We start from the raw sequence: 25,534 nt of genomic DNA on the forward strand, positions 1-25,534 counted from the left end.
TCAGTGCTGTGGCCTGCGATTGGCCGAGGATGTGTTGCTGTTCGCTGATTGGCTAATCACAGACCCTCCTGTGGAATGATCCATTCTACAGAAACGAGGGGTGGCGACGCTGGAGAGATGTTAAAGTTTTAACAAATAAAACGATGCGTTGCCATACAACTATTCGACCATTTAAAAAACAATACTCAGTATTACCATATTCAAGTTCAATGACTCCCTCTTTTTTTAAAACGAAACAAAATATGGTGTTCAAATAAAAACGTGTCCCCTCCGGGAAGTGTTAGTAGAATCGGGTTGTAGTCCTTGGATCTGGTTTCGCTCTTGTCTCTGTCTATCTGGTCAGGTATTGATCCGGCAGTCGGCCGCTCTCCCCGCAGGTGTGTGTCGGTCTGTCCGCTGTGTTTCTCCGTCAGCTCGTGGTAACAGCCCGTGGTGGAAACATGCTCCGTGTGAGGGCGGCGGTGGCTCTGTCTCGACGGGGGTAGGTACCAGCTGACGGTTCACATGAGCGTACACGAGACTCACGGTTACAACATGCCTGCTAATGTTAGCTTCTCCTCAACAACCTCACTCACCTGTCCTGCTCTGCTCTCGGACCCTGCGTACGTGTGTAACCAGCCCAGGGGGAGGTTGTCTTATTCACTGAACTCACTGCAGTTGTTATTCTGTCAGCTTCAGCTTCAGCTTCAGCAGCAGCACACAACTAATAATCGATTAATCATCATCAGAAATACTGGGGGGGGATGACTCTGAGAGTTGGTTCGTCACTTTCAGTTCATTTTGAGAGCCTCAGGTCAAAACAGTGTGTTTGTATATGAAGGAAATGTGGTTTAAAGTCAATAGTGAAGGATCAGGCGCCTCCGCTGTTTCCTGCCTCATGGCCCTGCTGTACTGCTGCTGATTTGACTAGTTGACACTGGCAGATACCGCTCATTAGTGGGATGTCTGGCCTTGTTGGACTCTCCAATGTGCCACTGCTGACCATGCCAACCCCCAGTTTCCTCCTTTTGAATGAATAAGTATTGCATTGGAGTAATGGTGGTGACCGTCTGTTTATCTAAAAGCTGCATAATCTTAACAACAGTCACTGACTGTTTTTCTGCAGGTTTTTGATGTGTCAGGGTGAAGTAAGTAGTCCCTGCAGAGCTGTGCTGATCTCTTCAGTTGTTGTTGGGTTTTTTAACCTTTCATGAAGTCTGATGCTCAGTTCAGAGCCACTGTCTTGGACCAGATGTGGACATAATGGTAATGGTCTGGACTGCAGCATATCAGTAAACAACCCATCAAGTCCATGGGGAGGTGTTATGTGTTGAAGACAGGGCAACACAGCTCAGTCACATTAAGTTTTGTCGAAGGTTGATGAGACGGTTTTCAGGGGCTCTGCACTTTCTCTTCTGTACTTCTAGAAATAAGTGACTGGTTCTTAGAAATAGCAAATGTTTATTTTCCTGTGACACCTGAAAAAACCCAAGTAACTAAATTCCTCTCATATCCAGATGTTTCTTTTCTTTTCTCTCTCGGGGTCCGGGCTGCAAAAGCACAGGGCCTCAGTAGGCAGCTGGTTGAGAAGCACTTACTAAGGATAAATTAAAAAGCTCTCAAGAGAGTTTTGGGGCGTGTTATCATGTCTGTAATGCCTTCAACGCCACCAGCCAGTCTGGCAGCCTTCTGCTCTTCCTCCTCCTCCAGAGTTGGTCGTCTGTGACCTTCAGTTCACCAAGTTTGAACTGGTGTAGTTAATCATACATGAAAGACACCACAAACCTGCTGTGATGTAACTTTTAGGGGAACTGGATCAAACTACACTGTTGTGCATTAAAAAGAAGTTCAAGAGAGGCAGTAAAATCCTCAGCAAGAGAACCTAAAACATTTCTAGTTGAGCAGCGACACAGAGTAATGTGTTAGAGCAGCCAAAGTATGAGGACAGTTGTCGTTTATTTTTTTCCTTCTTCTGTTTTGTCTAAATAAGAAGAGCTCTCCCTATCTAAATCTAAAATTTATCTGGGGACAAATGATTAAGTACATATCAGTCGTGGCAGTTATTTTCTTCAGTAACCGACTTGTCATTGAAAACCCACAAGCAGACACCAAATATATTCACTCATGAGAAACCAATAATGCCTTAACCAAGTCTCCTGGAACAGGGTTTGTGAAATGCTGTACTTAATTTTCACTTAAATTCAGTTTAGGCTTTTATACACCATAACATGAATCATCAGTTATAATGCAAAATCATGCTCATGATTTCTGATCATATTTTGAGAATGGGATGATCGTTGAAGCTGAAAGAGTTACAGCTTTCACATTGGAGGACATCAGTCTTTTCTGGACCATGCATGAGGAGTCCACAGATTCACATGTTTGTTGTTTAAAGTTTAACTTTAATATTTCACCTCAGTCTTTATTGTCCCACAAAAGGAAACCCAGTGTGCTGCAGAAAGTGATTACAGCAGGTAAAACCATAAAGACCAAGTTAAGAATGAGACGAGTCAACAGGAAAAACGGGTAACTACAGACTCTTAATGATACCTCTGCCCTGCAGGGTGAGTCTGTTTGCATTGTACCACCTCTGTCAGCTGCTCCAGTTAGTTTTTAGCATTTTATTTGCACAACGGAAACCAATGAGAAACTTCTCTTAGAAAGAAATCCCTTTTATGTGAGAGGAGGGAGAGCGAAAGTGTTGTTTCTTCTGTATTATTTCTAGATAAATTCATATGCTGTAGTGATAGACAGCCGTGAGGTGCATGGTCATCATTGCTGAAATCCTGACTTTAACCAGCTGTGGGCCTGAGTCCAACATCCTCCCAACCAACATAGACCTTCACTTCAGAGCCAGTTGAAGCTGGTTCAGAAAGGCCTCTGCTGATCGGTGCTGTTTTCCTGCTGAGTGGTTTTGCCGGCCCAGTCTGACAGGAGACTGGTTTAAAATGAAGAGAGGAGGGACTTTTAACAACCTGTGTGTGTTTGTGTGTTTAAAGGTTTAAAACCTTCCCCTGTGCAGCTGTGGAGGTGAAAAATGAGCCGATCCTGGGCTTCAAAGAGGGCAGCCCAGAGAGGAAAGAGCTGCTGAAGGTGAGAAGAACCTGCATGTGTTTATTCACCACTCATTTTGCTCTGCAGAACATGAGCTACAGGTCGATCTCTGTGTCTCTTTGTCTTGACTTCATGCCGTTTTAGGCCTTGGAGGGTCTGAAGGGGAAGACGGAGGAGATCCCATGTGTGGTTGGAGACGAACATGTGTGGACCAAAGACATCAGATATCAGTTATCCGTAAGTCAACAGCACCTTCTGTAATCTGAGTAAACTATTGCTCCATGGAAACTCGGGCACTGAACATATCACTGTTCAAACATGCAGCTGAATAAACTTACTCTGCTAAATGAAAGAAAACTCAGCTGAACCGCCACACCCCCTGTAATCAATCGAATCAAAAATATATAGTTTGTTCGACTATTAATTTTAAGTTCCTGTGTTTCTTTTCAAAGCCGTTCAATCACTCACACAAGTTGGCAAAGTTCTGCTACGCTGACAAGGTAAGACGTGTGTCAGAGTAACACCACATACACACTAACTAATGTGTCTTGTTTTGTAGAAACTTAGTGGGTGGGGAAATATAAGTAAATATGATATTTAGTGCATATAATCACTATAGACAATGTTTTATTATTTTCTAATCCATGTATTTGCTATAACCACACTGATGTGATGAAGTTGCCACATGATGCTGATGATTTTTCACTATGTCAAACAACAAGAGTGATGCAGCCACAGTTATCAGAGATTAGATTTAAAGCCTCTGGAAACATGACTTTAAATAGTAAAAATGCTTATGTTATATTATATCAAAGTCAAGTGTCTCATTAAGCAAGGAAAAATTAGATTCCCACTGTGTTTGACTGTGTCCAGCAGGGGGAGCTGTGAGCTCACACGTTTCTATGTTTTATCGTTCCCTGAGTTCCTCGTTGTGTTTCATGCTGCTGTGTTTTCTGTACTTGACTGTGACTAATGCAGGAGCTGATAAACAAAGCCATCCTGGCGTCTGTGGCGGCGAGGAGGGAATGGGACCTGAAGCCCATCCAGGACAGAGCCCAGGTCCTCTTCAAGGCAGCCGACGTCATCGGTGGACCCAAGAGAGCAGAGATCCTCGCCAAGACCATGATCGGACAGGTACGGGCAAACACACACACACACAGAATAAAAAATCCAAGTGAAGAAACCAGAAAAAGTAACATAAAAAATCCAATGATCAACACTTCACAACTTATAATGTAACTACACACAGACAGATGTGTTCAACAAATCCAGTGCTGTGCTGCATGTGCTTCAGGGTAAGACGGTGGTCCAGGCAGAGATCGACGCCGCCGCAGAGCTGATCGACTTCTTCAGATTTAACGCCAAACATGCGATCGAGCTGGAGAAGCAGCAGCCTTTAGATGCAGATGGAAGCACCAACACTATGCTGTACCGCGGGCTGGAGGTGAGAGCAGCTCACACTCTTCGCACTGCGCTGTGTTGGGATTAATCGGCTCAAGTGAATACTGGATTACCATGCAGGAAAAACAATGAGCCACAATCTGTTTTAATTATTTGAGTGAATGACATCACAGAGAGGAAATGGGCTTTTAGCTTTTAGTCTTGTATCGAAGTTCACTCTGACATCTGTATCTTTTTGCTCTCTCTCCTCTCAGGGCTTCGTAGCAGCTGTGGCTCCTTTTAACTTCACTGCTATCGGTGGAAACCTGGCAGGTACCCCAGCTCTGATGGTGAGTGTCGCCATGTTTGGCTCCGACTGCTCTGCGGCTAAATCAGTTTCTGGGTCCCGACCTGAAGGTCATCATTCTGCACAGCTGTCCTCGGGTCCCGCGGATTCTGTCTGGGTTTAATGCTAACCTCCTGTTTGCCAGGGTAACGTGGTGCTGTGGAAGCCCAGTGACACCGCCATGTCCGCGAGCTACGCCGTCTACAAAGTCCTGAGGGAGTGCGGTCTGCCACCCAACATCATCCAGTTCCTGCCTGCGGATGGTCCAGTGTTTGGAGACACCGTCACCTCCTCTAAGCACCTGGCGGGCATCAACTTCACCGGCAGCGTCCCGTAAGAAACAATTCTAATGTCAGAAAGTAAAGCCTGGAATAACCCGGTGGGTTTAGGTGGGCGGTGCTTGGGATGACTGCCTTGTTGTGATGTCACAAAGTCCTTACAGATGGTTTTAAGGCTCAGTTTCTGAACCTGCCTGTCCCATTTCTCCACACTTGACTGAGTGTGTTTGGTTACGCACACACTTTGGGGATGTTTTGCCGCGTGGAACGTGCATCTGCCATTAGTATGCAAGCACGTATTAAGTGGCCAAGCACTTATGGATATTTAAAAGCATTCGGGACATACTTAACAAGTGCAGCCTTGTGTCTGAGTGCCATTGCGCACCATGGGGTGCATCTCTGACATCTTTTCTCCAAATGAGAAAATAAAATGTTCTTAGATTGCAAAATCTATTGAATGTTGGAGTGTTAGCGTGGAGATTTGTGAAATTATATGGTCTGGTCAAAGGAATTCAGTTCAACAATATGAAATGAGAAGAATATAAAATTGAGATTAAATGATTAATGAGATTAAAAAATCATGATTATGGGATTGAAAGTCAAATTTATATATTTATTCAATGGCATTTTCCAAACATGGCTCGTGGCTCCCGATGACAGCAGACTTCACCAGCTGGTGCATTGTGGGATTTCTGTCTGATTACTGTGTAAGTCAAGCTCACTGCACTTTTGGTTGTTGGAGAAATGGGACACACTTGCGCACTTACAGTGTGATCAAGTGCACATAATGGGACAGGGCCTGTGTGAGTTTCTGAGTGGACTGCAGCTTTGATATTTTCACAGAACTTAGACCATAGTCAAAAGAAGATATGGGAAGTTCACGTAACACAATATAGGACCTTTTTTAAAAAAGTGAAATCACAGTGAAAACCGTTTCTTTTCACCATGTTAACCAGGTATTATAGAGACATTGGTTCATATCACATGAATGTGTTGCACTCACCAATTCTGTTCTGATTTGCTGTAGCTGTTATGGATAGCACCTCACCAGTGCTCTGACTGAATTTGTTCTTTAGGACATTCAAGCGTCTGTGGAAACAAGTCGCCCAGAACCTGGACACCTACAAGACTTTCCCTCGGATAGCAGGAGGTGAGCAGAACCTCTGATGCACCCTGACATCTGCAGTCAGGATATTATCTCCCACATTCACACAGCAAGATTTGAAATAGTGTTTTGTTGTGTTTCTGTCACTGAGTGTAGCTCTTGATATTTTCAGAGTGCGGTGGGAAGAACTTCCACTTCGTCCACAGCTCCGCAGACATCAAAAGCGTGGTGATGGGTACGATACGCTCAGCCTTCGAGTACGGAGGTCAGAAGTGTTCGGCCTGCTCCAGGATGTACGTACCAGACAGCAAGTGGCCAGAGATCAAACAGGGACTTCTGGACATTCACAAAATGATCAAAGTGGGAGACGTGAGTTCACAAAGAGGAATATTTAAATAACTCTGATGCCACTGAATCTATAAAGCAGAAGGGAGTCACATTTAAGAAGCTGAAGCCAGAGAATATTTGAGTCGTAATAACACAGCGGTCGTGTCTAATGATCTTCTTCTCTTCTCTCCTTCAGCCTGTGGAAGACTTCAGCACGTTCTTCTCCGCTGTGATTGATGATAAGGTAATTCTCTCTTCCTCTTTCTCACATTTTCATCAGAGTATCTGTGTGTGTAGACTTTTTACTATTTCTTGTTTCTCCTGCAGTCTTTTAGTCGGATAAAGAAGTGGCTTGATCACGCCAAGTCTTCTCCCAACCTGAGCATCATCGCCGGCGGAAAGTGCGACGATAAGAAGGGCTACTTTGTGGAGCCGACAATCATCGAGACCAAAGATCCACAGGAGGCCATCATGAACGAGGTTTGATACGAGCTTCGTGTCACGTTCATGTTGTAAATCAAGTGTGCTCCCAGTTCCTTTGCTGCATGTCATTCCCCCCCTCTTTGTTTCCCCGTTTCCTGTCTCTCAACTGTCTATCGATAAAAGGCAAAAACGCCCCAAAAAATAGTTTAAAAAAAAAAAGGAAAAGTGGTAAAGTCACAGGTACAGACATGTTTTTGTCTCCGTCCCTTTTGTTTCCCCATTCACAAATAAGTTTGATTATGATTAGTGGAATATCATAGAGTCTTTTTAGTTGTAGTTTGTGTAGTGTTGACATTGTGAGCACGTGGACTAAGCTCAGGAAGAACCGGTGGATCATCTACACAAACATGTGAAACGTGTCTCACAGAAACGTCCTCAGCTGTTTGATTAACTCATCCCTCTCAAACTCTGTTTCACGGTCTGATTCACACCCTGAAAACACACCACAACCGCATTGTGTGTGTGTGTGTGTGCCCATCACTAAAACTCCACTGCTCCTTTTATTCTCTCAATTAGTAGAAATATAACATTAAAGACATATACACGTTTAAAAAATATAAAAAGGTAAACCACAATGTATTTTTCTGTTTGTTTATTTGTTACAGACATTTATTAAAATGTTGTGTTGTGGTGTTTTGTGCAGGAGATCTTTGGGCCGGTTCTGACCGTTTATGTTTATCCTGATAATAACTACAAAGAGGTGCTGCAGCTGGTCGACAACACATCTCCGTACGCTCTGACAGGAGCCGTGTTTGCACATGACAAGTAAGTGTTTTTTATTGTGTTTTATTAAAACATGGGAGTCAACAGGACTGGGTCTATAAAGCAACCCGGACTCACATTTTTCAGTCAGCTGTGTGGTGTCCCTGCAAGGACACGCACTCGTGTTTGATTTTACATTCAGGTTGAGTGGTCGAGAGGATGAATTTAGATATTTTTTTTAAAAATTCCAACATTTTCACTCACTGATTACTTTCACTGATTATTTTATGCACAAATTGAATGTGTATAAACTAAACAGAAAATACAAGAGCGATGCCTCTTATCTCTATCTGACCCCAAGCTCCTGCAGCAGAAATGGCTCAGGACTCTAAGAAAAGATAAGATAAGATAATCCTTTATTGGTCCCACAGTAGGGAAATTTACAAGGTTGCAGCAGCAGACAACAGCAAAGAAATGTATAGCGCAGATGATAAAAAGCAAATAGCAATATCAGCAAAAAGAAAGCAGTATGGTTAACAACAAACCAGGAATCTGTCACTTAGAATTTCTCCATAGTTCAGAGCAACTTCCTGTTTGAGACGCTTTCCACAGGTGCTTGAAATCCTTGAAAATACTAAAATTTTATTGTTATGTTGTCAAGGTTTGAAAAATACTTGAAATTGCAACAGTATTTATTTCACAAAAAACTGTCTGACTGAATAGTTCAGTTATTACTGGTTAATTAGATGGAGACCTGGTGATACGTTTTGAAACATAAAAGGTACTTGGTTTCCTTTTAATTTTTTATTCCTCTATTACGAAACACAATCCAGTAAGTGACCGCCTATTTTTCTGTTACAGGACTGTGGTCGACCAGGCAGCTAAGATCCTGAGAAACGCCGCGGGGAACTACTACGTCAACGATAAGTCCACCGGCTCCATTGTTGCTCAGCAGCCATTCGGTGGCGCCAGAGCGTCAGGTGAGAGTCGTTACCTGTTCTCCAGTCACTCCCGGTGACCACGGCAGGGTCTGATTCAGCTGTGAACTCTCTCCTCCTCTCTCAGGCACCAATGACAAACCTGGAGGTCCACACTACGTCCTGAGGTGGACGTCTCCGCAGGTGGTGAAGGAGACCCACGTCCCCCTAAATGAGTGGAAGTACCCGTATATGGGCTGAGGGGGAATCCAGGGCTGAAGCCTGCTGATCCAATCAGAGCCCTTCCTCTCTCCCCTTCCCACCTCCCTCCCTACCTCCCTCCATCGCCTTCAAGTGATGGTCCAATCACCAACAACAACCAACCAACACACACTTAGAGACTCTGCTGAATGAAACGAAGAGAGATCGCCTCCTTGCCTGATTCGTAGTCCGTCCACTGAAGCTCTGCACTGAACCAGGACGTGAATGTATCTGGAGCAGAATCGGCAGCAGAGCAGCGACAACGTCTTCCATCCACGACTCCATGATCATGTTGTTGTTGTTGTGTCAAACGGAGGACTTCCTGTACACCGCTTTGGCTGCTCGTACGCTTATCACAAAAAATAATATCAACAGTTTCCTCGTCCTAAAATCTGTCTCTTTAGGTTCAACAATTAATATATTACATTTTTTTAATCCGTCTAATAATACAGTAGCTGAAACTGTTTTTAAGCAAAACTTCACTGGTTCCAGCCTGTTAGCTCTGAACGTTCTCAGTTATCTTTAGTCTCTATGAGAGTAAAACTGAACCTGTTTTGGTTTTGAGCTGTTTGTCGACACAGTTTTTACCTTAACAATTGATCGACTGATCAAAAGGATACCTGGCAGGTTAATCGATAACAGAAACAAATCGTTAGTCACGGTCCTAACTGTGAAATGATGAAGATTAGGTCAATACGTGTTGAATGTCAAACAACACCTAAGATTTTATTGGTCAGTAATGTTTAATATTTGTTTTAGTCATGAAAGAAATATTATTTGAGATTTTGTAGAGATCTCTGTGAGGAAGAGGTAGTTTTCTATTGTGTCCAGATTTTTGTTTGATTTTTATTTTTGCATCAGAAGCAAAATCCCCTTCTCTGCTCCGCTCACAGGTTGTGTTCACTGCTAAACCAACAAGCTAGGGTCAAAAGTTTTGTGCAACTCAGTCTGAGCTCTGTTCTGACAGATTCTCACCTGACAGAGGTTATTTAGATTAATTTATCCATTTGAAGATGAAACACAGATCAAGTGCTGAAAATGTCCAGAAAGTCTTTTATCATTGTGTGCAGATTATATGAATCTTAAGCATCCTCAAATACATAATTACTGTAGTTATATTTTCAGAACGTGACTGCCTTAACTGTATATTCAGATTAATTTTTGACAATAAATATTTAATTATTACTATAGCATGCATGGATTTGTTTGTTTTTTTCCTCTGCTTCTTGGTTTATTATCTTTTTATCATATGGTTCCCTTATAGACCACAGGTTTTCAAACTGAGCTTCTGCTACTTGAAGGTAATTGGATACTGATCTCCCTCCTTCTCATAAGAGGCCCAACACGTGTGTGGTGTGATTCAGTGGGATTTCCTTATGCTGTAGATTTCATTATCTCTAATGACCATCCAAAATAAACGTCCATAGGTCCACTTGGAAACCAGGAAAAAAAGAAGCTGCAGAACTTCTATTCAATTTCAGTTTTTTTCAGCATCACATGGAATTAGTGAGAGTCATCTCTAAATCCATGCTGATCACAGCTGAATCAGCTTTCTTTCTTTCTTTCTTTTTAATTGGACAGTTTGACTAAATGTGGACAAATAGGCTATGGCTAAAGTTGTAGCTCACAGAAACACTCACGGACGGGACTGTTGTTTCAATAAAGCACCAATGTCCCCTGAGGTTTGACAAACAATAATGGGAGATATAAAATTCACAAATATGAACTCTTCTGATGTTGCAGCCTCAAAACACGAGTTGTCCAGATTCTGTGTGAAGGGCACCCAATTGGCCTCCCATGGTCGGCCTGTCACACCTTCAAGTTCTCGAGGCACAGACAAGTTTTATGACCAGTGTTCAGGATGTTTGTCTCACACACTTCACGTGACACTGTTGTCAATTTAAAGATGACTCACTAACTTAACAACAGGCTGCACAGTAAACCAGCACATGTAGGCACATGAAGAGTTCATTTTATTTTGTTTAAAAGCTTGATCTCTCATCACTAATTGTTACTGAGTAATAAAGTGTTGTTAATAATATTAGTAGTGTTCTTATTTAATGGTACTTGAATGCTACTATATGTTCAGCTCTGTTACATAGATGTAATGAATAAAAAATCAAGTTGCAGATTTGGTACTATTTTTATGATAGGGTTCTATTCAATCCTTTATACAGCAGAAATCACAAGTTGGTAGAGGAACAACAGGAGAGACAGGACTCGAACCACCGACCTTGCGCTGTATCCACATTATAATTCAAAGCAAAGAAAGGCTATCATCTGCTCATGAAAAATGCATGATGAAATTCAAACATTTCCTTGAAACATTTTATTTTAAAAAGATTATATCTGGTCTGGATTAATATAACAGAACTCTACAATTTAAAATACCAGATCAAGTACAAAAAATAATAGTATTGTTTACATAAAAAATAATAATAATAATACCAACATCAAGTTTTAATTAGTGACTGATATCATAATAAGGTGATCTGTTGCTTATAATAGACAAATCTGGGTCGTCTTTCCCTGCTTCCATACATTTGCTGTTACCTCTGTACTGCTGTGGTATGAGTGCTACTGTGCTTTTAGCTGGTAATAGGCCTACTTTATAGTGTTACATGAACAGATTCATCTAGTAAAGTGTTATTGATCACAGATCCAGAATCAGCCTGTGATGCTCATTAGCATTTGCACAAAGATTTGGATTTATTATTTAAGTCAGTAAACAGATCAACAGTGATTCAGATACCCAGCAGGTTCTGGTGTCATAATGTAAACCAAGTTTTACTCCAACCTTATATTTTGAATGGTACTGCGATGAGAGCGTTTGGGAATTTGGCTGAATGTGTCTGAATGTTTGTTCTTAGTTCTGTCTTACAGATTGCTTTTTGTTGTTAAATTATTTGAGTGTTCATCTTATTTTAACTCACTGTATTTTAGATCTCAACTTCTTGTATTTCTTTCTCTCTCTTTTTCCAATGCTGATGAGAAATAATTCATTTCTGAGTATGCAAAAACGACAAATTACATGAATTAATGTTTTATGGCATTATAAAAAATAATATGATGAATGCTTTCACAACTGGCATTTTTATGTGGTATTCCAGCCTTGGATGGTTTTTGTAGCCTGCATGAACTGGTGAAAGCTTAAACATTTCTCCTGCAGCCGCTCAAGTTTGCTGTCTTTTGATGATTAGTGTTTGAAATAAAACAGACTAATTCACTTAGGCCTAGCTGGAAACTCGTCTTTGTGAACTGAACAAAAACATTCAAATCAATAAATCTTAAGACACATGCAGTCTAACATGCGTAATAAAATACATGTTATGCTAAGTAATCAAATAATTTTCACAAAGAGAACATCATAATATTGATAACGTCGTTAGGCCTAGCTTAATATTTGTGTTATCTTGTTGCAGGCAGTCTTTGTTTGTTTAGTGTTGATAACAGGTCACGTCACGTCTATAAATGAATTAGTTTAGTAGAAGGAAACCACGACTAATGAGTTTTATACAGTCTATGGTTTCAATTCACATATTAAATATATTCGTATTGATACAGTTTGTTGACACGTCTTTCCTGGTGTAGCCTACCACAAAGCGTGGTATGCGTGCCGTGCGTGCGTAACAAGGTAGGCTACATTCGCCTTTTACGTCACAGCCCAGTGGAATGCCTAATACGAATGCCGCAGTAAATGACGTCATCTAATAGTTATCTTCATTCCTTTATCTTCTATCAGATGCTACGTAATTACTTTGATGTGTGAATGACGCAATTAATGACGTCATGTAGATTCTATATACAGGCCTTTATATCAGTTGTTACCCATTATTGGACGCACCAACGAACTTATTTGCTTTGTGAGTAACGTCGTGATTGATATCTAGCCTATTAGTAGGACATACTGTACACGTTCATATTCAGTCTTCATTTCCGTAAGTGTTACACATACAGACCTGTGTGTGAAAACTCAATCAAAGAGTTTGAAAACTAAAATAAGTTTGAAAACTCAATCAGGGAGTTTGTAAAACACAAACGGTCGATATGAATAAAAGAGCGATGCCACTGATCTCAGCAGACACTCTTCGTCCACAGGTCGAATCCTTTTTTAGAAGGATGACACCAGAACAGTGGGCGTTATTACAATCTGGTAAACCTGACGAGGCCACTAAAGTCATGGTGGCAGAACTGCTGGTGGAGCTGGCAGCAATAATATCAGCAGCTGTGTTGAAGGCTCTTCAGGAAAATCTTCTACGCGAGGCAGACATTCAGTCAAGTATTGGTCATGCAATCCGTTCCAGTTTTGTTGAGGTTCTTGATGTTAAAGACGTCGTCAAATGCCCCAGCTCAGAGCAACTGACAGAGCTGCTGGTGGAGGAAGTGGCTGAAAGTCTGGGCTCCGCCCGTTCTGGAGGCTCCAAGTCTCCTTCACCAGTTTGCTGCATTGCCCCCGAAAAACTCAACAAGATGGTCAATCATGCCTGTGAAATGTTAAAGAACTTCTTGGCGAAGATGCACCTACCACGACCACAAAAGATCAAGACACCCTCACCAATGCCCAAAGAAGAAGACCAGGGCCAGGATCAAGACCAAGACCAGGACCAACAAGAGAAGGTGGAATCAGTTCAGGAGATAATTTGCAAAGAGTTGAACGCACTCATTGAACCTCTTCTGGATGACGTTTCTGACTCTGAGCTGGAGGAACTGGGCTCTGAATCTTCTCTGGAGATACGAATCGTTGCCGATGAAATTGATCAGTTGAGAACAGCGAGCAGGACGGGGCCAGAAAGTCCTAGAAGTCCAAGCCCTGAACCCCAGAAAGTGAAGGAGAAGATTGGACACATTGTTACCAAGGCGTTTCTCCACGCTTCCATTTGTCGGATTATGGCAAAGATTAGGTCAAAATTCCACCTGAGCTCCAAAGCTGAGAGCAGACAGTCCGTCCAGTCCCTCATGGCCAGTGTGGACGCTCTGCTTTTCACTGAAGACATGGGACAGCCTGAACAGGAACCAACTGAAGACCAGGCTGTTCCTTGTCAGGAAATTGAACGCCCTCAAGCACCTCAGATAGTCAAACAACTGACTGATCTGCTGTACAGCCACTTGACAGACACCAGGTTACCAGAGTATATGCTGCCACTGTTAGAGGAGGCGGCTCCTCAGACACAAGATGAAATGTACCACGAGCTCCAGAGGAGAGTAACTTTCTTCCTGGATGTGATCAACTGGTGGCTGAACACTCAGGCTATTGACCACAACCACAGGGTGATGCGCACTCTGATGCCACACCCATTGTCTGCAATGTCATTCTGTGAGGAGCCAACATCATCATCATCAAAAGAACGCAAAATGTACATCAAGATCATTGTGGACAACTTCGTCAATCAGACATTCATTCAGTCAAAAGTGATCTTTCCAGGCAACTCAGCTTTCTTAGCTCGACGCCTGTTGACGAAGGTGTGGGCTGAAGTCAAAGACACTGAGTTTCAAACCAACCCAGAAGCTCTAGCAAACCTTGACAAGGTCATTTTCAAGGACCTTTGTAAGACCTTTGGCTGTGCAGAGGCGCTGCTGTTTTCCATGGAGCTTCATGATCCAGAACTAGAAAAGTTCCTCATCTCTGCCATCAAAACACATTTGCCACAACAACAACTACAATTCTTCTCTAGGGCCTGTAGGTTCCTCTCCTCTGTGAGAAAAGGCATCGCTCACTTCCTCGGGGTCAACACACCTGGACCAAGACCATTTAGACACCGATAAGCACACACACACACACACACCCTCCTTGCGGGTTTTCCCCGGGTGCTCCGGTTCTCCCACTTGTTTCATTTAGAAACCCCTAACCACAAAAAACACAAACAAACACACACACACACACACACACACACGCACACACACACAAAAACAAACACACACCCTCCTTATTCCTTACGGGTTTTCCCCGGGTGCTCCGGTTCTCCCACTTGTTTCATTTAGAAACTCTAACCACAAAAAAAACACACACTCTCTCTCTCTCAATTCAATTCACTTCTCTCTCTCTCTCTCTCTCTCTCTCTCTCTCTCTCTCTCTCTCTCTCTCTCTCTCTCTCTCTCTCTCTCTCTCTCCCTTGCCGGTGATCTCTCTCTTGTAATAAATTAGGTAACCAATTCAACTTAGACTTCTGTTTCACACTGTTTGTCAGGTCTGTGTCACATGATCTAAGGACAGACCTCTAACCTCAAATAATATCCTCAACCAAAGGAAAGACAAAAGACTTGAATAAGACACTTGTAATGTACAACTGTGAAACTCATCACTTTCCTTATTTTGGCTTTTGGAAATCTTTAGTACGTAAATGAGAATAATCCATACTATGCTGCCATATACTGTATCAGTCAACAACATAAAGTCTATATTACTACAAAAAAGTTTCAGGATAAAGCACATATTTCTGACAGACTGAGCACTGATCAGTCAGAGAGGAAGGAGGAGTGTGGCAGATTATCAGAGCACACTCCAGTGTCAGGTCTGTCTGTAATAATGGTCTGATTGGGGAAGGTGACCATGAGAGTAGTAATGATATGTGGCCAGTAGGGGGAGCTGGTGCACATGAGGAAACTGATGATGATCTAGTCTGTGTATCAGTGGAATAAAATGAATTTGGCTCTCCCAGTCATTATATCTTATTATGTCACAAATATACAATGAAAACATTTCCAACATACAGATTAACAGCTCTGACAAAATATCCTTTATTTTACTCTGGAGATACCCATTCTTTTGCTTTGCTTTGTTTTTTCCCCTGTTCTTGTTATTTACTGTAGATTGTTTGTGCATTGTATAACATCTGCTGTGGCACCCTCTCCAGCTGGTCAATGTGCCTATTACCAACACAACAAATAATGCAGACTAATGTTTGTGTTTTAGTAACAGAATCAGTCACTACTCTTGCTTTGATTGTAAATAACTCCATGTTAGAAAAGCAGCTACATACTGAAGCTTCGCTCTCTGCTGCCATATTCACATGGAAATGTTAAGCTGCTTATTACCATATGGCTGCACTTGTGGGCAGTAAACTGTAGGGGCTGCTGGAAAATGGGACGCACACTTCCCAGTTGTCAGCTCTGAATGGTGCAAGTGTGAGAAAGCTCAGATCCTGTCTTTGTCCTGTGGGCAGCAGCTGGACCATTCACTCCCTGAGAGTGTGTTTACTCGGTGGACACCAAACTCCCGCCAAAAAACTTGACAAAGACTCTCTGAAGTTTGGCTCTTTGGAGCATCGAAATGGGACTCCAGTTTTTCTGTTGACATCTTTGGGAAACCAAAGTCCTCACAGATAATCATTTTGATGATCTTTTATCCTTAGATAATGTAGGAGTTTTGGCACAATTTGTCATATTTGTCACATTTTTTGTGTCATATTCACTTTGCAGGAGTGGCTCTTCATTTAAATATCTTTGGTTAACTTGTGTGTCAGCAGAGGTGACAAATTAAATCTTCATCGAAACAGTTTGTAAATGACATTTCATAAATGATCTTGTGAACTATTGATACCTCCTAAGGTTTGTAATTGATATACTTGATTTATAAATGCTTAATCCTTCATTTATTAAGTATGAAAACACAAACATGATAGATGTGCGTATTCACTCAGAATTAATCATTCAAATAAATGTTCCCATTTATCATCTTCATAAAGTAATTAATAAACTGATAAACTGCAGGTTTTTCATACAATCTAAATCAGAGTCATCTTTAACAGCTAAAGTCGATGAAAGATGAATGCAGAGTGGGTGAGGACTCCAGGTCTGAGTCTGACAGCAGGTTCCCACACTCTGCGGCTCTTTTAATCACAAAGAAAGTTCCAATGACTTCATGCTAAATTGACTCTGCATTGCTGTTAGGACAAAGAGAGCGTCCCTGGGGAACAGGTGGAGTAAAAAAAAAGTGCAGTAAAGAGGCCAAAAAACAGGGGCGCCGAGTGGTGCGGTAGGTTTAGCAGGCACCCCATGTGTTGAGGCTATAGTGGCCCCGGTTCGAATCCCACATCGGATGGCCCTTTCCCCCTCTCTCTGCCTCCCCATTTCCTGTCTCTCTCGACTGTACTATCAAATGAAGGCATGAAAAGCCTAAAAAATACACTTTAAAAAAAAGAGAGACAAAAAAACAAACAAATGAAAAGGCGGGAAAAATAAGATTTAGTTGACAGTGTCCCACCTTGACGTTGCCCCATTTGTTTGTCCAACAGCAGAGATACAGATTAACTGGAGATTAAAGCTTTTTATTTTGACTGTTCAGGCTGTGTGGTCGTGTGCAGGTTTATGTGAATAAATAATAATGACATGTCATAAACAAACGGTCCTTAAACTGGACATATGGTGAGCTACAGTCATTAACGGTGCTTTTAAACTACACAGACTGACCAGGGATGTGTTGAAAATGTCACATCTCTGCTTCTCTGTCATTATAACACAGGTTTCCCGCCTTTTCCAGTCCCAGCTGCCGCTCCATCTTCAAAGGTTTTAATCCTGTCCCAGCTTTCCCACAGTGGCTCTGAGTGGTACAACAAAGGGCGTGTGCTGCAGACAACAGCTCGAGTCCACCAGGAGTCCACAAGGATTTATATGTTTGAAATGCATTGGAGACTGGAAAGCTTTCACATATGTACACAGGTCTAGGCTGTACACACTATATGCATGTTTATATGTCACATTAATAGATAATATAGCCTCTAAATGTATGTTGATACTATAAACTTGAAAGTCACTTTCCCAGAGTGTTAAAACGGAATTAAAAATGACAAAATATTTAAAAAAAAATACAAAGATTTCCATGTAGTTATAGGTAAAATGAATTAAATATATTTTGTAATATATGTGGTGCAACACATTACAATTTATCTTATAGATCATTTAATTGTATGGAAATTTACTGTGGGTGTATGGGTATATCATAAGATGGATCAGTACTTGTGCAAAGTAAACAGTGACATCAACAGCAGGTCATGATGGCCAGCACAGACCCCATCGAGCTGGTTCGGGATGAACTGGACAGAAGAGTGAAAGCAAAGTTGTAACAATTTCCCTTATAGTAAGGATAAGGGGAAAGGTAAAACAAAGTGGATCACTACAAAGTAACCTACTGTACAAGTGCCACACATTTATGGGATCTTCTGCAACAGAGTTGGGAAGAATTTCCCGAAGAATATTTTATTTCCATTGTAGAAAGATGCCATGAGTGTGTTCAGCTGTTTTATCTGCCAACAGTGGCTACTCATGAGTCAAATATTCAGAATACATTTTGGTTTATATACTGATTCCATGTTTCCTTAAAAAAAAAAAAAACTTCAATTGTTTATTTGTTTTATGCATTCATTTCATTCAGAGGACAATGAGACATTAAACTTCATAATTTTTAATAGGAGACTGGAAAAATCAAGGTGATAATATAGAGTACCAGCATGTATAATTTTTTGTTTAAATTATTTTGGTTAACTTATATAATATCTAAATCAAATATATAATTACCATAATTGTTGTGTCATCTTATACGAAAATCTTCACATAGATATTCTTTAATATACACATTGAAATGTTTCTGTGGGTATTTTATGTATGTCATAAATCCATATTTTGTCTATATAAACCCTTTGAGGTGACATACATGGCAATGTCACTCTTGATATGGACACACACACACACACATATATATATACATATCTTCATTGTTCTCCATGGGTCGTCTTTCTTGTTCGCTCCTCACCGTCCACTTCTCAGGTCACTTCTGTTCTCTATGCGGACTGGGCACAAAGGGGGCATAAAGCATTCCTGAGTCTGTTGTGGTGAACCAGGCTTTGACTGAGGGCCCAAGCAGCAAAGCTGGAGGGAGGGAGGGGGCAGGTGGTCTGAGTGACTCCCCCCTCCACTCCAAAGTATCAACAAGTGTCCCTGTGACAGAGGAGCTGGGAAAAGTCTGACCCCTGAGTAAAAAGCATTCCTGGGACATGTGATGTGACTTAACACAGAAAAGCCTGTCCTGGCGGGAAAACAGCACCATTGTCAAGTGTCTTCTTTTGACACCATGGCGACTCTTCTGATGTGATTTATCCTCTGCTTTGGTCAGATAAGAAATTAATTTCCTCCAGTGTTTTCCTTGTTTACAAGAAAGGTTGACCACAGTCGATAAACAGAGAACTTCGTTATTTTAAAGGAACTCTTCTGGTATGCAGCACAGCTTCATTAACGATCAGTACTTTAGCTCTGCAAAGGGCGTAACACGAATTAACTTGATTAATACTCCAGCATCAAAAAACGTTAGTCAAATTTCAGTAACCCTGAGCCCAATCCAAGATGGCTGCTCCATGCAGCAGCAGTGATGAACATTATAGGTCTACTGTTTATCATTTATTGTTATTTTTATGTCTTTAAATTTGTCATACCAACAGTATTGTGCAACTTCTACCTGTGGATATGTTGTCTCAAATTACCCAGAATTCATTGTACCATAGTCTGGATCAAGATTTTCAAGAACTAAACATCTTCAGCTGCAAAAGATGAATTTAGACTCAGGTCCATTGAAGTCTATAAAACAAGCTCCGAATATGAATGGACCTTTGACCTGAAGTTGCTTAGAACTTCAATGATAAAAAGTTAAACTTAAAACTCACAAAACAAAACAAAAAGATTGAGACCTAAGTGGATGTGATGCTGATATTCCATATCAGATATGGATACTCCAGCACTCTCCTCAGAACCACTCCTGTTTCTGCTCACAGTACCATCTGGGCTCTGTTTGAGAGGAGAACATCAGGGGACACAGCGATGGTTCTCTGGTGGATGGTCCAGATGTTTGTGGACTCTAAATCAATCCTGAACATCATAATAGCACCTAATCAGATCAGAAAGAAGACTAATAATAAAACCAGCTTTTTAAGGTGGAACAGTTCAATCAGCTGATGACCAGCAGATGTTATTGCAGCATCATGTCTTATTATAGATTAGTTCTGAAATGGTGATAATAATAATAATAATAATAATAATAATAATAATAATAATAATAATAATAATAATAATAATAATAATAATAATAATAATAATAAAATACTTTCATTTTCACTCTCATTTCATGTGATGAAAAGATGTTTTCTGTAACAATTTTTGTTGATGAAGAGTGGGGCACCTTCACGCTCCCCTGGTATCTACCTGCTCCCTCTGAGGTGTGCTGTCAGAGTGTGAGTGTGTGTGTGTGTGTGCATGTGCGTGCTGTCAGTGTGTGTGCAGCAGTTGTCCAGATGGTCTATTGAGGTCGGGGTATAATGAGGGTCTGCAGGATCAGTGGCGGCTGCCGCAGGGTGGGGTGCTGCCCTGAATGGGGACTGAAGTGTGGGAACGAGGAGCTGGACACAGCTCTCACACATTCCTGAGCGCAGAGAGGTCCACACACACACACACACACACACACACACACACAGGCGCATCTGGGCTCAAAGCCATGGAGACATGTTGTTTGGCGTGTGCATGTGGGAGTGTGTGTCGGGTGGTGGTGGGAGGGGGGGGGGCATTCTGAGGCTTTTCTCTCTGAACTGGGTGAGGAGGGGTCCACGCTGGAATGTGTTTATGGGCCAAATGATGTGTTTTCATTTGCATATTGTGTCATGACTCACTTCTGAGAAATGCATCCTGAGGAACGGAGAAGAAAAGGGACGTTAAGATTTGCCTCCAAGTGGAGGCTGCACCATCTGCCTCTCTCCACTCACACTTTCATGGCCATTAACACATGTGAACGATCCAAATTTCATCCTTCGCTCGGGGCAACCATCCCACGTTCTCCTCTAGAAAAAAAAATTGATTGATTACTTGTTGTTTGTTGTCCATTACTCTCATCAGACAGGTCAGCTGCCAATACGTAGCCTATAGATATGTCTTACAGATATTTTTGACATGTGATGCCAGGGGTCAAACTTGAATTTTCTCCATATGAAGCAGCTGACTACAGTTTAACCTCTATGTAAGTGTATTTACATTGGTGCTTTTATTGAGTAAATGATGTGAGTACTTCCTCCACCGCTGGCAGCAGGTGTTGGGCCAAATGTGAGGTTTATGGGAGAGGGATGCAGAAGGAGGAGGAGGAGGAGGAGGAGGAGGAGGAGGAGGAGGAGGTGTAATCAGTAGGTGAGTATAGACACACAAGGAACATCCCACACGCGTCCCCCCGGCTCAGCGGAGCCTCTCATCTGATCATGCAGGTTGAAAGGCTCTGTGTTGAGGGTGGAGGGGGGTAAGGTGGGGGGGGGGGTCTATTGACCGGAGGATGTGTGTGAGCAGGATCCCAACCTCCTTTCCCACACTCTCTTTCCCATTTATTACATATTCTCTTAAAAGGGGTGAGTGAAAGAGGAGGAGGAGGAGGAGAGTAGTGGTGGCTGGAGAGAGGGGGGGTGGCTCTTTGAGGAGGAGGTGTCACACAATAGAAGTGTGCCTTCCCAGAGGACAATGGGTAATTGTGTTTAATTGACAGTTACTTTCTGAGGACGTTTTCCCTCCAAATTTCTAATGTGTTTTCCCCTCCTCTGTTTCGGTTGTGTCATTTGTGCAATAAAGTGAAAATAAAAAATAGAAACACTTAACTATTGATGAACAATCCACAACAATTGACTTTAATACACATATAAGTACACACACACTGATAAAATAACACTACAAATGTCACATAGTACAGCTTCTTTCTCCATTGTCATATTTGAACTTACTTGTTGTCATCAGTTTATTCCATTTTATTATTATCTACTGCAACAAATAGTGTATTTTATTAATACAGTCATATTTATATTACTATTATTGTGTTAGAACACAAGTCTTCTCAGTGTTTCCCTCTCTTCCAGGTGAGCCTGTAAACTGACCCGGAGTCAGCGTCTGAGAACGCAGCATGTGTCTTATCTTTATGTGTTTAGTGGCCCTTATCAGGCGGCCGTCCCAGCCGCTGCACATCTGCAGCAGCCTGATCAGATGAGAGAGCGGGAAGGTTCCCAGGTAATAAAAGTGCAGGGAGCTGCTGTAGCTCCACAGCTCTGCAGCAGCCTCCCTCCGCTGAGGCCACCAGGCCAGTTAACCATGAGATAATTGATGCCTCTCTCCTATTGTTGTGCGGGCCTCGCCCACTGGCCTCAGAGTGTGGGAAAGCTAATCCTGCCTGGGACTCATGGCTTTGTAATGCTAATGTGGGCCTATAAATAGAGGAGAGGGCTCCTCAGTCCCAGCACAGCTCACTCTGCTCTCCACCAGGATGGCTCCAACCAACACCAGAGACTCTCCCATCTCAGAGCTCTCCACCAAAGACAGACACAAAGTAAGTCCTGCCGCTCGGCTGCTCACTTTTCCACTATTTTCCACCTCTGCGCTGTGTCTCTCCACGAGCTCTGTCCGCTGAACGTCTCTCTGACCGAGCCTCCTCTTCTCTTCTACAGCTGAGGAAACCGGCCGTGGAGAAGATGCGCAGAGATCGCATCAACAGCTGCATCGAGCAGCTCAAGGTCCTGCTGGAGAAGGAGTTTCACAAACAGGATCCCAACGCCAAGCTGGAGAAGGCCGACGTGCTGGAGATGACCGTGGTGTTCCTGAAGCAGCAGCTTCAGCGCCGCGGCTCCAACGCTCACACGGCTCATGGAGACGGATACTCCCACTGCTGGAAGGAGACGCTGCACTTCCTGTCCCAGAACTCCCTGAAGGAGGTGACGCTGCCTCACCTCCAGCACCTCCACGCCGCCCACAGAGCCGGCCAGGACAGAGCCTGCCCCACACCAGCCCTCTCCTCCCACAGCCACATCCAGGCTGCAGGGAAGCAGCTGCCCAGCGCTCACAGAGCCGTGTGGAGGCCCTGGTAGACGCTGCTGTGGACGTCAGAGGGTGGACCTTCTCCCTTTAGGAGGACGACACTGACCTCCAGAAGACTTACCTGAAGATGGATGTTTCTTTTTCACATGTTCAAAGAAAAGCTGTGGAAATGACATTTGTGTTTCTTCAGATTGAAGAGTATTTTGCCTGTTGTTAAGGCAGACATTCAAGTTGTGCTCCGTTGATGCACTTTTACTTTAATTCCTCCTTCGAGTGTGTGTGTAGAGGCGTTGTCTTCATGTGGACGCTAAGCCTTGAAGTTCATTATCATTCTGAGTCTGTTTAAACCGTGTTTGAGTATGTTGAATGCCTTTTGTAAAGGCCGTGTTGGAGCTGCAGATGCTCCACAGGAGGCATCGCTGTAGCTACTGTGAAATGATGCGTTGACACTGTGTGTTTGTGAACAAAAACCCTTTTCCTGTGGAAAAGTAAAAAATCTTTTAGAAATGAGTAGGCTACTTGTCTCAGAAGAGAAAGCTCAAAATAAAAATCTTTTTACAAATGATCTACAGTTTTTTCTGTGTTTTCTTCCTTTTGGTTTCCATGACAACAGCTTTAGCAGTCCCAGAGGTGTAGGTGATGAGTGTGGATGAGGGTGAACAGTCATCACTGTTATCTCCCAAACACATGAGCACAGTCAGTGCGATCAGACAGATATTGATCTGGCGTCTCTCATCAATCAGATAACAGGGGGCAGCTGTGTGTAAACCATCCAAACCTCCTGGATTTATAGCTGCCTCCACTTTCCCACACACACATCAGTCGTGTGTGTGTGTGTGTGCTTAGAAGGGAGGAGGGCCTGTGTTTGCATAATTTATTCTCAGGAGGGGTTTCAGTTATACCAGAAGCCAATTTAACTTTTATGATCCAAAGTCTCTTTCCAGTCTCTTTCTTTTAACTTTATCTTGAAGGTTTTTTCTTTAGTATTACTTTATTATTATATATAGTGGTAGAAAGAATATGACTGGACTGAAATTAGTTGGGACTTTTTATTTCATGTTAAAGACATGTTTTCCCTGTCACTTGAAGAAAGAACTAAATACATTTATTAGTATAGGCCTACATCTTCCTTTTTCTATTATTGAATGTCTTAGACAATGTTGCTCTTTCACTGCACTATGATTATTAAGCAGCGGTAACACTTTATTTTAAGGGGTCCTTGTTCCTGTGTAGTTACCTAATTAATTACAGTGTAATTACCTATGTAACTGCATGTAATAGCATGTACTTACATTGTAATTACATAGTGTATTTTGGTGTACTTACAGGTCCTTGTTACACTTGTAATAAGAAATGCTTGTTACAATACCTGGTCAAAGTGGCCTCTCTCTTTGGGGAAGGGGTACATCTGCAAGAAAAATGGGTGAAACCACAACCCATGTTGCCTGGGCAACCTTTTCCATCAATCTTCCTCCTGCCTCTTGAGTCTTGGAACATTTATGCTGTTTCACAACTTAGTCTATGTAACAGTTGTGTTAATACACCGTTGTTACTCTTTGATACAGTGTAATAAGAACATTAAAGTGTACCTGCTGGGATACCTCAGTTCTTAACCATTAACTGCAATAACCAGTGTCTTCGATAGTGTACCACGTGTGCTGTTACACAACTTAGTATATGTAACAGTTGTGTTAGTACACCGTTGTTACTCTTTGATACAGTGGAATGAGCACATTAAAATAAAGTGTACCTGGGTCGGGATACCTCAACTCTTACAAATTAACTGCAATAACCAGTGTCTTTGTACTGTCTTTGAGGGTTAAAAAAGTGTGTGCTTTTGTTCAAAGAAACCGCGTCCGAGTGAGTGGTCTTCTCTTTGGTTCAGAGAAACCGCGTCGAAGTGAGCGCTCGGCTCGTCAAGTCCAGCTATGTTGTGTTTTTTCTGTTGCATGCTCACTTCTCATGCTCGGGTGTAAAAGTGAGCACAGACGGCTAAACAGACTGCTAAATAATATTGTTGGATGCTTTTGCCTTGGGGAATGTCTATCTGTGAGTAGAATATGTCAATAGTGTTACATGATTGTGTATTTTTGTAATTAAGACATGATTAGTTATGTTTTCGGTAAATATACCTTGCTAGCTTTCAGTCTATGCTAACTCTTTTCATTTTGTTAATCTGGATGCTAATTGAAGTGTACCTATTCATGCAATGCTACTGTAAGTACTGTAAGTAAATTGTGTTTCTGTGATCATTTCAGTTTTATGGAGGAGAAATAGAGGACTCCATTAAAGGACAGGAAAAGATCAAGCCTTGTGGTTTTTTGGGGATAATAAAAATAAAGGACGATAAAGGAACACTGAAATGCATTTTTTTGAGTGTGTGGTTTTATGCATACAGATTGCTGATGATGTTTTCAGTTCCATATGAATTGAGTTATCCAGCATTGTCTCATTTTCTGAAAAAATGCTATTCTAGTTATTGGTTTATGTAAAAATACTTGAGTACCAAGTTTCTGCATGATGTTACATGTAAGTATGTAGCAGGTACACTTTATTTTAATGTGCTTATTCCACTGTATCAAAGAGTAACAACGGTGTACTAACACAACTGTTACATATACTAAGTTGTGTAACAGCACACGTGGTACACTATCAAAGACACTGGTTATTGCAGTTAATGGTTAAGAACTGAGGTATCCCAGCAGGTACACTTTAATGTTCTTATTACACTGTATCAAAGAGTAACAACGGTGTAGTAACACAACTGTTACATATACTAAATCGTGTAACAGCACACGTGGTACACTTTATTTTAATGTGCTTATTACACTGTATCAAAGAGTAACAACGGTGTAGTAACACAACTGTTACATATACTAAGTTGTGTAAC

At 41.9% G+C, this 25,534-nt stretch overlaps 3 protein-coding genes across 3 annotated transcripts; all 3 read left to right on the plus strand.

Annotated features, from left to right (window-relative positions):
- Positions 1-282: 282 nt before the first annotated feature.
- Positions 283-10,022, plus strand: aldh4a1 (aldehyde dehydrogenase 4 family, member A1). Its single transcript, XM_085776779.1, has 15 exons — positions 283-481; positions 2,979-3,072; positions 3,178-3,270; positions 3,486-3,533; positions 4,012-4,167; positions 4,328-4,477; positions 4,689-4,763; positions 4,905-5,092; positions 6,114-6,187; positions 6,315-6,511; positions 6,666-6,713; positions 6,797-6,949; positions 7,596-7,717; positions 8,516-8,634; positions 8,720-10,022. Exons 1-15 carry the CDS (start codon positions 441-443, stop codon positions 8,830-8,832), a joined length of 1,671 nt encoding a protein of 556 aa, XP_085632905.1. The 5' UTR covers positions 283-440; the 3' UTR covers positions 8,833-10,022.
- A 2,727-nt stretch (positions 10,023-12,749) lies between these two features.
- Positions 12,750-14,595, plus strand: LOC146987569 (uncharacterized). Its single transcript, XM_085777924.1, has one exon. It carries the CDS (start codon positions 12,880-12,882, stop codon positions 14,593-14,595), a length of 1,716 nt encoding a protein of 571 aa, XP_085634050.1. The 5' UTR covers positions 12,750-12,879.
- A 7,426-nt stretch (positions 14,596-22,021) lies between these two features.
- Positions 22,022-22,744, plus strand: LOC146987570 (transcription factor HES-5-like). Its single transcript, XM_085778057.1, has 2 exons — positions 22,022-22,159; positions 22,278-22,744. The coding sequence occupies exons 1-2, from the start codon at positions 22,097-22,099 to the stop codon at positions 22,692-22,694; spliced, it is 480 nt and encodes a 159-aa protein (XP_085634183.1). The 5' UTR covers positions 22,022-22,096; the 3' UTR covers positions 22,695-22,744.
- The last annotated feature ends 2,790 nt before the right edge of the window (positions 22,745-25,534 follow it).

The sequence above is a fragment of the Trachurus japonicus genome, chromosome 5 (assembly GCF_045865225.1).
Source record: "Trachurus japonicus isolate A0001 chromosome 5, Traja_1.0".
Taxonomy (NCBI): domain Eukaryota; kingdom Metazoa; phylum Chordata; class Actinopteri; order Carangiformes; family Carangidae; genus Trachurus; species Trachurus japonicus.